This window comes from Solea senegalensis, linkage group LG8 (assembly GCF_019176455.1).
Source record: "Solea senegalensis isolate Sse05_10M linkage group LG8, IFAPA_SoseM_1, whole genome shotgun sequence".
NCBI lineage: Eukaryota > Metazoa > Chordata > Actinopteri > Pleuronectiformes > Soleidae > Solea > Solea senegalensis.
In genome coordinates, this window is record NC_058028.1 from 4,029,916 (window position 1) to 4,042,036 (window position 12,121).

The 12,121-nt window shown below is 41.3% G+C and overlaps 1 protein-coding gene across 1 annotated transcript in view; it reads left to right on the forward strand.

Moving 5' to 3' along the window:
• LOC122773522 (neurobeachin-like) overlaps window positions 1–12,121 on the forward strand; it is a 232,432-nt gene that overhangs the window by 204,468 nt on the left and 15,843 nt on the right. The window contains exon 47 of the mRNA XM_044032280.1: window positions 2,447–2,614. Coding sequence (XP_043888215.1) covers window positions 2,447–2,614 — 168 coding nt within the window. The remainder of the gene's footprint in view (window positions 1–2,446; window positions 2,615–12,121) is intronic.

Consider the following 12,121-nt stretch of genomic DNA (forward strand, 5'->3'; position numbering starts at 1 on the left):
GATATATGCATTTTATTGAAAACATATATACATAATCTTTATTTTTTTTTATTATATTTCTGCGTTATTCAACCAGGAAGAAAAATCTGTAGCAGTATATATACTGGCTTTAGTTCGGATAAGGTTACAGTTATTCAATTATTATTATTTTCAAAAAGTGAGGACATTTTCAGAATGTGAGAACCAAGGCATTTGTACCCAAAAACAACCTCCCACGACCCATCCACAAGTCTCGACCCAGTGTTTGGGAAACACTGTCATAATGAATAGCCCCCTCCCTAAACGAAGACAATAATCTTCAATAACAAAGCTGTTAAATTCGTCTTCTGCTTTCGTCTCAGAAGGTTTTTGTGGACCGCGGTGTTTTGGTTGTTTTCCTTTTTTTTTTTTTGGATCACGTGTGGGAAAATAAAGTGAAGCCGTCGTAACACGTTTGACCTTTTCAGCTGCTCGGAGTGACAGAGCTGGGCTGGTCTTTGCGGCGGTGACCTTTCCCTGCGCTGTACCTGTAACACTGCCTCGGTGAGCTGTGGTGGGCTGGAAGAGTGGAAGAGGGGAAGAGAAGGGGGAGTCGGGAGGGGAGGACAAAAGGCTGCGAGTTGTTTGGGGACATGTCTGTATCTCCAAAAACAAGAGGATTAGAGTGGATATTCTTCCCGCGGTTGAAGGATGCGTGTGTGATGCTGCCCCCGTGTTTTTGTCTTTCTTTTGTTCTCTGAGCCTCACACTCTTCTATCCTTCCTCTATTATTTCATTTCTGTCAGGGAATCTCTCTCTGCATGCCTCCCCCTCGTTCCCTCCGTTCTCCCTCCCTCCCATCTTTGCATGTGCCACTTTCAATTGCCGTGATATGCCCTGTGGCAAACTGTGCCTCTGTGTGCTGGAGCAGGCTTTGTCGGTAATGGCTGTTATTCCTGACGCGAGGGGAGGAGTGGAAATTCCTCCAGCAGAGAGTCTTCCACCAGCATGCAAGGGAATTATGTGGTTCCATATGGAACAATACATCACTGCATGACCTCCATGAGTATATGTATACATATACTAATCATCAGCGTTAAATCCACAACCGCAAGAAATCCGGTCTCCCGTTTCACTCTCACACGTCATTTATCAATGTTGCTGCTGCTCAGGGTTTTATACTGTTGTATCTAACCCATGTCTTTGTCTCCACTTAAAAAAGTGGACAAAGACACACCTGATCTGATCTGGTCTCCAGGCTTGCAGCCCGCAGTTATAACGAGTTATTATTTCTGTATGGTTTTTGCGTCATAAATCCATTTATATTGTCAATTATTTATCCATTTGTCCATCGAATCAAAACCAAGACTTTTTAATCTTGAAATTATGTGAACTGTCATCAAGTATTATTATGTCAATGTCTTGTCTTTTCTTTTTTTCACTTGACCAGCCCCTTAAGCCCCTTTTTCCACCCGTGGTCCCTCGCCTCGGCACAGCATGGCACGGTTTAGGTTGGTTTTCCGCTACAAAATAGTACCTACTCAGGGTGGGCGGAGTCATCACTGCACGGCTGCATGAAACTGTGGTGACTTTGTTTTACATGCGACACACAAACGAGTGACCAGTGACTTGTAAAGCAGTTGTTTTCAGTGTAACTGAATCGTTCGAATCAGTACAGACATTGTGATCAACAGTGCCGTCGCTAAATACACCAGACTCCTCTGTTAAATATTGAGATTTTAGACATTTCCCTGTTAACCGTTGGAGATTAACCCACATATTTACGATTATTAAGTCTTTTTAACTGACCTGCAGTTCGGCATTGTTCGGTTTGATTCTTGTGTCTCGTGACGTCGCGCTCATGACTCTTCCTGTGACGGCACTCTGACCAATCAGTGGCCGGCAGTCTGGCGACGTCACCAGAGCAAGTACTAAAAAAAGTACCAGGTACTATCGCTAGTGGATACGCAAAATAGCTGTACCGTGCCGAGGCGAGTTGAGTCGGTGGAAACGCGCCATTACTGACCAAACTAGACACTCGGTGGAGTTTGAGACTCCTGCTTTAGAGCGATGCTGCACCACAATCTGGCCTACACACACGTTTGTTGACGTAATTCGCATCATGCGCGTTGGGTCTGCGTGCCCTGCTCCAGGAAGTATACCGGGGCCTTTACTGGCAAAGAACGAACACAGTCGCTTTCTCTTGGAGCCAACAACTGGACTTTAAACTAGCAATGGCTTTAGATGCATACAAATATCTTCAATACTTCTTTTTTTGTTGTTTTTAACCTTTAATTTCAGAAGCTTTTGGGTGTTCGATGGTGATGTAAAGAGGTCATGTTTGTACACAACAGTTGGTTCTGTGTTGTTGAGGTCACTGTTGTGTGGAAGAAGGTACATTGTGTCTTTGACCGTCTGTGCTGCTGCTGCTGCTGCTGCTGCTGCTGCTGAGCCTCTCACCTCTAATTGCCCCGTTCGCCTCTGACAGGCCCTGGAAAGCGAGTTTGTGTCGTGTCAGCTGCATCAGTGGATTGACCTTATTTTCGGCTACAAGCAGCGAGGTCCAGAGGCAGTGCGTGCCCTCAACGTCTTCCACTACCTGACGTACGAGGGCTCGGTCAACCTGGACACTATCACTGACCCTTCGCTCAGAGAGGTACCACACACACACACACACACACACACACACACAGTGTTGTAATGTACTTAAGTACAACATTCACGTATCTATACTTTACTTTGTGATTCATATTTCCTGCAACTTGTACTTTTACTGCACTACATTTCCTCTAACTATCTTTGTTACTTGTTACTACCAAATAAAACCAGAAGAAGAAGAAGAGTTGGTATTATGGTATGTATTTATATAGAGCTTTTCTAGTCTTGATGAGCTGCTTTACACTACACACACTCCTCTCTCTTTTGTAATATTTTTACTTCTAAAACTTACTTTTAAAAATTGTACAGTAAATGTCATAAACTAAGACTTTTACTATTGTAAAGTAGTGACTTCAATTCCTACCAAGGTCATTCTCTGGTGAGATACTTGTACTTTTACACACGTCTCCCTTAAGGTACTTTACGCTGCTAAATATGCTAGCTAGCTATAATATTGAATTTCTTCCTATCTATCTATCTAGTTGGATTTAGCTAGTTGGATAGCTAGCATGTTTAGATTAGATATTTAGATAGATATTTTAGATAGATATCTCTAGATGATAGCTTGCTAGCTTCAGAGAGATTTTCCAAAGTAATTATCTGGTAAGATACCTGTACTTTTACTCAAGTCTCTCTTTAATAGGGTACTTTATACAAGACATGTCTGAGGGGACCGTCTCGTCGAAGGTTAACTCAAGAACATGTTCGTCCGCAAGGCGATCATGTTCTTGAGTTAAAATGAGTTACAATTTATATCAGAAAATTACTTTAGAGTACTTTAAGTACAGTAAATGTGATATACTTTAAGACTTTTACATAAGTAATGTTATAAAAAAAAGTGACTTACTTGACATACTTTATTCAAGACTGCATACACATATTCATACACACGTTCCACTCTTCCTCCCTTGTTCAGCTTCGGCACAACTTCCTGTCTCTTATTTGTCCTGGCATGCTGCTCCAGCTCGCTCATGTCACGCACCTGTCAATCACCGATTATGTCATGCACATGTAACGTGTGAGCGTGTTAAGAGGAGCCGCTGACTCATCGGGTTTGCGTTGGGTTTGGCGTGTTTCTCTCTGTGATGACCTGACACAGGAGTGGATCTTTCACGAGCCAGTCTTCACATGACATAATCATATCCATGACAGGATTAAACAGATACATTATTATTACACATCATAGATCAGGTTAGTTTTCTCCAAGAGCCAAATTATGTCAGGCACGGAAGCCACAAACATTACAAACATTCTTAAGCCACTTTATTAGGTACAGCACACATGGTATTTACATAGTGCCTCTCAGTGGTGTGGTCTACATCTGTGTTTCCCAATCTTTCGACGTGGCTATCCCCTTTTAAAGATGATCCAAATCTGAATATCTGAGATGATTTTATGCATAATGTTACTACGAAAAAAAAAAAAATCTCTGAAAATTAATTTTCTGAGATTAAAGTCAGAATTCTGAATTCTGTGGGACAGTCCCACATTTTTTAATTCATATTTTTAAAACATATACACACAAATCGAAGCTAAAAGGTTGGAGAAAGTTCTGAAAAATTAGTTAGGAGACCCAACAAATACCCCCATCTGTGGGTCCCGACCCAGTGGGAAACATGGGTCTAATAACCAAATAACGATGCTTTGTCAAAGTCTATATGATATATAAACTATACTTTGAGAAACATATATTTCATTTCTTGTTGCTATGAGAGGGAAAACATTAAAAGATCCAGCTGTTGCTAAATTGAATTTTAAACTTTATTTTATTCAATGTAAACACACAAGGTTATACTTAATATCACAGGGAGAAAACCAAATATCCATCTGTGATGTGGATGTGAAGGCTCGTCTTAATTAGTGCTCATCACATCAGCTGTAATTAGCCGAGCCTGTATTGTTCTCCCGCACAAACGCATTCACGTGTCACAGGAGTGAACTGGGCATAATTAGTGAGTCCGAGTCGCAACTAACTAACTGTACACTGTCGTCTCTCAGTGAGACAAGTAAAAAAAAAAAACATCACATAAAACCACAATCAGACACATGATGAAACCTAAGATTCTGGCAATTAGATCAGCCAAATCTTCTGCAGGTGATTTGCATAGTGGTCACTTGATAAATAAAGGCGCCGCTGGAAGTGACAGTATATAAATGAGTTGTTTTGCAGACAGCAGATGGTGGATATCACAGGGAGGGACGACCAGCTCGCCACAATGCACGCCAGCTGCTGCCGTCTCTGCTCCGCCTTTTTCCACCGCAATTAAGCTATTCAGCAGCACCACAGTCGAGCTAATAGAAATTCAATTAATGAGAAGAGAAACAAGAGGAGTCTCTCCCTCGTCTATTGAGCCGCTGACCTCTGGCGATTGATCCAAGAGCTCAGTCACATCCATTGATCTGATTACAGTCTGTGAGTGTACGTGCAGCTGATTCAACGCCAGAAAAGAGACGAGCGTTGGAGTCAGGACTAAAACAGTGACGATCCATGGTGCAGTCCGTTTAAATCTGAAGTCAGAACCAGAAGTGACGTCACTGCTGATTCTGACAGTGTTCCGTATTTCTGGCTCTGGCCATCCTTAGCAAGGCTAAAACAGTCAATCAGTATTTTGCTAACCCAAACAGCGTTTTTTTATCGTACACGGATTAAAAGAAGAAAAAAAAGAACAGCACTATGTGTTTGAATGACTTAGTGTGAAACAAATAAGACAGAAGTGCAAAAATACCATGTTTTTACTGTTTACAGAAGTGGCAGCCATCTTGTAATCCTGTGTCAGTTTGTGAGGTTGCTCCAACTTGAAACTTCAAAGTAGGAACTCTGAGATTCTGACTTCCAACGAAAAATGGAACGCACCACAACATTTAGACATATAAGCATATAAGCGTGATTAATAAGGATGCTTAAAGATAATCATACAACTGCACACGAGTGTTTTTTTTCTGAATTATCGGGATACTTCAAACTCTTGCGAGAACCTCCAACCTGCAAGTGACTCCTGCCCACACATACATGCCCCATCAACCATCTACCGTATCGTCTGAATGGGCTTTCCTTCTGAACAACCGCAAAGTCCTCAGGTGCCTGAGTGAAGTCGACAAGCTATTGGTAATACTATCTATGTGACTTAAAGACAGGACTATCGTCCAGTGTCTTAAACCCAGATCAAAGTAAAACTTGATTATACTAAACAAAGCCGTCCATGTTGTTACCATTAAATCGGGCTCTCAATAAAGGAATGGATGTGTTTATTGTTTCAAATGCTCTCTAAACTCAGAAAAAAAATATTCTATTCTAAAACCAACCATGGAAAAAAATAACTCCGAAAAACAAACCAAATTTTTCTTTTCAAGTGAATGTACTACAATAAGTGGACTAAATGAATCTTCAATTTCTGCCAAATGCAAATAATTTCACCTAAATTTCACACACATGATCTTTAATGTTGGTCTATCATTCAGGTAAATTACAGATGTTGAATGACATCTGATAGCTAGGTCTACCTAACGCTCAGAAGCTAGCAAGCTCTCATCTATCTGTGCTAGCTAGCTAGATGTTTATCTAAATATGCTATCTACAGTATCTATCTGAAGCTGGAAAGCTATCATCTATAGATATCTATCTAAATATGCTATCTACAGGATCTATCTGAAGCTGGAAAGCTATCATCTATAGATATCTATATAAATGTTCCCTATCCAGCTAGCTAGATAGCTATCAGTGGCTAGTGAGCTATCATAAATAGATAGATAGATAGATAGATAGATAGATAGATAGATAGATCGATAGATAGATATCAAATCACCACTGTGTCACCACTGCTCTGATGCCACACAGATCGACCTGTGAGCGACCTGGCTGAGTCACTGAGGTGAAACATTGGAAAGAAGCCCGGCTGATGTCAGCAGCGTTCTGCTGAAAATGTGACAGTTGACTGCGGGCTATTGATTCACTCTGGGCCTGTCAGGTGAAAAATGCAGATCGAGCATTAGTCACGACAATTAAGCCATTTGAAATGTCAAGAAATTGGAGGTCATGAGAGATGAATTTTGTAGCGTATGTCAGATGAAGACGCGGCAAATGACACTCCCCCTGACTCTGTGACGTGCCGCTGGGCCCGTGGACGAGAGCGCGGTGACAGTTGTGCCGGGCACAGCGGTGGAACAGCGGTCCTTGGCTGTGATGCGTCTCCTGACAGCCGTCTCTGATGGAGAAACATGACAACAGCCCCTGGATTCAGACCCTGCTGTGCCTCTCAGAAGTAAACAGACAAATTATTTATCAGTGGAGCTCTGTTTCTCCTCCTCTGAATAAAGCAAGGCCACTTTCAACAGATTTCACCTTGATATTCTCTCAGTGATGAGACACGAGGGTTTAAATGTTTGACCCTAATGAAGGGTAATGATATTATTCAGCGGATATTGTCTGATGACTGCAGATACTTCTACTCCCACATACTGTGGTTCACATATCAACTCCTGAGCTGTCAGTCAGGAAACACCCTGAGGGAAATTCTTTGTTATTACTTAAGCATTTTACCTGCCACTTTATTAGGTACACTTGTTCAACCGGCAGCAGCTCCTTGCTTTTTGGCCTGTGGACATACCGTAGTGAAGTTCAAACCAAGCAAGTGACGTTGAACATGACATAGTTGTTGGTCTGAGAATCTCAGGAACTCCTAATAGGTTACCATAGATGGTATATGAGAAATGGAGATAGTCTTCCACCAGGGGGCGACTCTGCTGGTTGCAAAAATAACTCATTTTGATTTACAACTTCGCTAAACTTTTTCCTGAGGAGTTAATGGTCTCAGTCACTATTTCCAGCTCTTCTATGATCCTTATGTTCAGATTTAGAGGAAAGCAGATAATGAAACGTGGCACTTTGACAGCTGGTGTCGTCCTATAGTGAAGTGAAAGTGAAATTTAGCATGTTATGCCTTGGTTATGCCTTGCTGGTGCCGGAGGTCAGATCAGAATGAAAAAAACAGTTCTAGGCATGAAGAAAGTCCTCCCTGGGAGCACAACATGTCAAACCTTGAAACCGATGGACAAAAGCAGCAGTTACACAGCCACTTTATTAGGTACACATATTGTATCCCTGCACAACTCTGTCCAGTTAACATTTAACTGCACCAGATCCTCCACTGAAAACCAAGAAGGACTGATCTTTTGAAGTAAGAGTCTCTTGAACTTCCTGCCAGAGGAAATATGACAAGCAGAGTCAGTAGCTTCCTTTAAATCAAAACTTAAAGTGTTCTTTTATCATTCTGGATTCTAGGTTTTTTTTGTTGTTTTTTCACGGTTGGTCCTGCTGTTGATTAACTTTCTTTGTTTGTTTTATTATACTATTATTATTTGGGTAGTGATTCTGTTTGTACACATTGTAAAGAAAAGTGCACAACTAGTTGTTATCTGAACCTATTAAAGGGCCAGGTTCACAACCCCAAAAAAAAACCAACAACAACACTTATCTTAAACAAATTTCACAGGAAAATGATAATAGCGCAATTTGTGAGGTTTGTTTACAGTATTTTCATGTGTTTGTGTGCTTTCAAGCACTCGAGTGAAGCAATTTGCTGTGTGTAATCTGTGGCATCTGTCAGGAGGCGAAAGGTGGAGCAGCTTCATGTTTGTGTCGCGACTCAGCGTGATCCCACGCTGCTTAGCGGGTCAACGCAGAACCGTGTCTGCACTCTGTCTGACAGTGTTGTTGTGTTGCTGCGTTGCACGAGTGCACCAGGAGGGAGGACGCTGCAGCCGCTCACCTCTGAAGCCGACGACAGGACGGTGCGGCACGTTATGATGGATGTTTGGTGTTCCACCTGAGCAAGACAGTCATCGCTGGAAGGCGAGATCCTCCAGATGGCTTTGGCTGATAAGTGTCACTTATCAGCCAAAAAGCAGAGCCCGGAGTGATTCAAATTAATGAACTGCCTCTTTAAGTGCTTGCCGTCTCACACTGAGATGGAGATAAGTTTCTGACACACCTCAGCGAGGATTAGTGTCGAGGCACCTGAGCGATATTGACATGATTTGATTGTCTTGTGGACAAACATGTACTTGAGTTAACCTTCGACAAGCCGGTCCTCTTCCCCTCAGACACAAACATGAGTAAAAGCACAAGTGTCTTACCAGAAAATGACTTTGGTAGAAATAGGAGCTAGCTCTCTGAAGCTAGCAAGCTATCATCTAGAGATATCTGTCTAAATATGCTAGCTATCCAACTAGATATATCTAACTATCTATCAGAAGCTAGCAAGCTCTCATCTATCTGTTATCTATCTGAAGCTAGAAAGCTATCATCTATAGATAGCTATCTAAATATGCTCGCTAGCCAACTAGCTATCTCGGTAGCTAGACAGAAAGACAGACATCTATTTGAGATGGATGGACGATGGACGGATGGATGGATGGATAGATAGAAATTCAATATTATAGCTAGCTAGCATATTTAGCAGTCTTGTATGAAGTACCTTAAAGGGATACTTACTTAAGTATCAAGGATAGTACAAGTACAAGTATGTTACCAGAAAATGTCACTTTAAAAGTATTCAAGTTTATGACATTTACTGTACTTGTGGGTTCAATTCCTGGCTCTGCCCGTCTATATGTGTCCTTGAGCAAAGACATTTAACCCCAAGTTGCAACGTGTGAATGGGTGAAAGTTTTAGTCCTCATCAAGACTAGAAAAGCTCTATGTAAATTCAGACCATAATACCAACTCTTCTTCTGCTTTTATGAGTAACGGAAAAGTAGTGGAGTAAAGGTAAAAGTTGCTAGAGATATAAATCACAAAGTAAAGTTGAGATATGTGAATTTTCTGCCTCAGACACACACAAACACAGACAAAAATCCTCCCCCCACTCACTCTGGAAGTAATCTCGGGGCGTTGAAGGTTGTCTTGTGACTTCCAAACAGGGACATGAAGCAGTGCCGTGCAGTGCAGTGCAGTGCAGTGCAGTTTTTCCCCCGGTAACATAATCGAAACAAGAAATATGCTGATGTTTTCCACATGGCCTCCTCAGACTCAGACTCTTTATGATCTCCGTATTGAATTTCTTGATTGGAGCAGACATTTTGACCCTCACCTCAAACCTAACCTTAAATAGCCACAGTGTCAGTCGCTTGTTACTTGACAGACTGTGCTGTAAAAGAAATTACTGACTAACGCGTAATGGTTGCCAAATGTGCTCACATTTAAACTTTCACTGCTCTACAACTTGTGGGGACAGAGCCTTTTTTGGTGTTGTAGGGGATGGGAGGTGACCAGCGGGGGCAGTGCAGGTGGCCTGTACCAGCGGTGCTGTATATGTGATACACAAGGAATGTGTGTGTGTGTGTATATCTTTTCTTTTAATGTGTCGGGGGGTTGTCATTACCCTATTTGTTCTGTGCATATGCCAAGTATCTAGTTGAAACCATTTCCGGTTAGTTTGGTATTCCGTTCATAATACTTTTGATTTTACACTTTGTTTCAGTAGTTATTCTTTCAAAATAGTTTTAGAATTTAGTTTAGAATTGGTGCGTGATTCTATTAGCACACAGTGAAAATGAATGTGCATAGAGTTAGTTAAAATGGCAGGTTAGTGTTAATCCCCCCAAAAAACAATGCTTTCATGGGAAAATGATAATAGCGAGGTTATACAATTACATGAATGGTTTGTTAGGTTTGTTTACAGTGTTTTCATGTGTTTGTGTGGTTTCAAGCATTTAAGGAAAGCAATTTCCTTCTGTGGCATCTGTCAGGAGGCGAAAGGTGGAGCAGCTTCATACTTGCAGCTTCATGCTTGTTGCTTTTTATTCTTACAAAATAAAATACACGTATTCTTCACATAATCTTCATTTCTTACTCTCATCAGACAAATGCATTTCTTTTATGTTCAACATAAAAGGCCCTGAAGCTACAGCCACTTTAGAGGACAATGAAAAAAAAAACAATAAACAAACAATGCTACAACTACAAGATTTTAGCCTAATGCTAAAATGACAACCACCGGTTATTAAAGGTTTCAGACAAATGAGCAGATATTACTCTTTAACAGCACAGACTTATACGTAATGAATGTCAATTTAGGCACAAGAGAGGATGTGTGTTTTTTTGTTTTTTGTTTTGCGCAAGCTATCAAGCTAACACGAGCAGTGTAGCTAGACACTCGTTGCTAGTTTACTAGTAACAAGTAAAGTTTTTTTCTGAGTGTCTCGCTTTGCAATTTAGGTAGATAGCATTAGCTTGCTAGCACCCATTTCTGTTGCCAAACCCAAGTAAGACGCAGTATTAATGTTGTCTCCCTCCATGTATGTGTGTGTGTACTTTTATTTATATCTTTGTAAGGTCCAAAAAACTTAAAAATGTATCTTTGTGGGGACATTTTGTCTGGGCCTCACAACTTTAAGGGGCTTTTTCAGGGATAAGACCTAGTTTTAGGGTTTGGGTTTGAATTGGGTTTAGTTTTGGGTTAGGGTAATGGGCTCGTCTTCTGGTTAAACGTGTCTAAAAGGCCCGACAGACATTTTGAGGCTTAGGTGTGAAAAGTTTAATGTTTAATGTAACATACTGAGAAGGCACACTAACTGGTAAACTGTTCCTGCAGTGAAGTTATTTTGGTCATTATTTTCCTGCGTAATTAAAATGACTGTTTCCCCTCTCAAAGCAACAACAAGAGATTATACACGTTTCCCAAAGTATAGTTCCTAAATCTTTTTTTTAAGAAGGCAGGAGGAAAGCTTATAGACTTTGACAAAGCATCGTTATTTGGTAGACGTTATTTGGCATTGCTATTTGGTTTTTCCCAAAACAAGTGGGAGGTATTTTTTGGGTCCCCATACACATTTTTCAGAGCTTTCCCCAACCCTTTAATTAAGATTTGTGTGTATATGCCAAAAAATCATCAAAGAAGAACACACAAGAACTCAAAGAAAAATTGTTACAATTGTAAATTGTAAATAACTTCCAAATATTGAAAGTTATTCTGGAAAAATAGGCAAAATGGGCAAAATGTACTTAACTCACAGGATATTTTCAGGGTTGACATAGTTTTGGGGTTAGGGTTAGAATTGGGTTTAAGTTTAGGGCTGGGATGTGAATTGTGGTTAGGTTATGGTTAGCATTAGACATTAACTGGTTATGGTTAAGGTTAGTGGTAATGCTTTGTTTAGGCTGTCCAAATGAATGGAAGTCAACACAGTGTCCTTGTGTGAACCTGTGTGTGTGTGTGTGTGTGTGTGTGGGTGTGGGGTCACTACAGTGGACCACACAACACACGCTGACCTGTCCTAATTCAGCATCACCTCTGAACTTACCATGCAGCGTCCCTCGCCGTGGCATGTGCTGCCCAGTGGGTGTTTTTGATGGTGAGTGGTGTTTACAGGCGGAGGGAGGGAAGTGAAGGACTCGTCACCGCGGTGGTGAGCAGGGCGGGTGGAAGGCTGAGCGATGTATGTTCCATTGTGCACAGTGGCATTGACGGACGTCTACAAGCTCCCCTCTGATGGTGGAAGTGGCTCC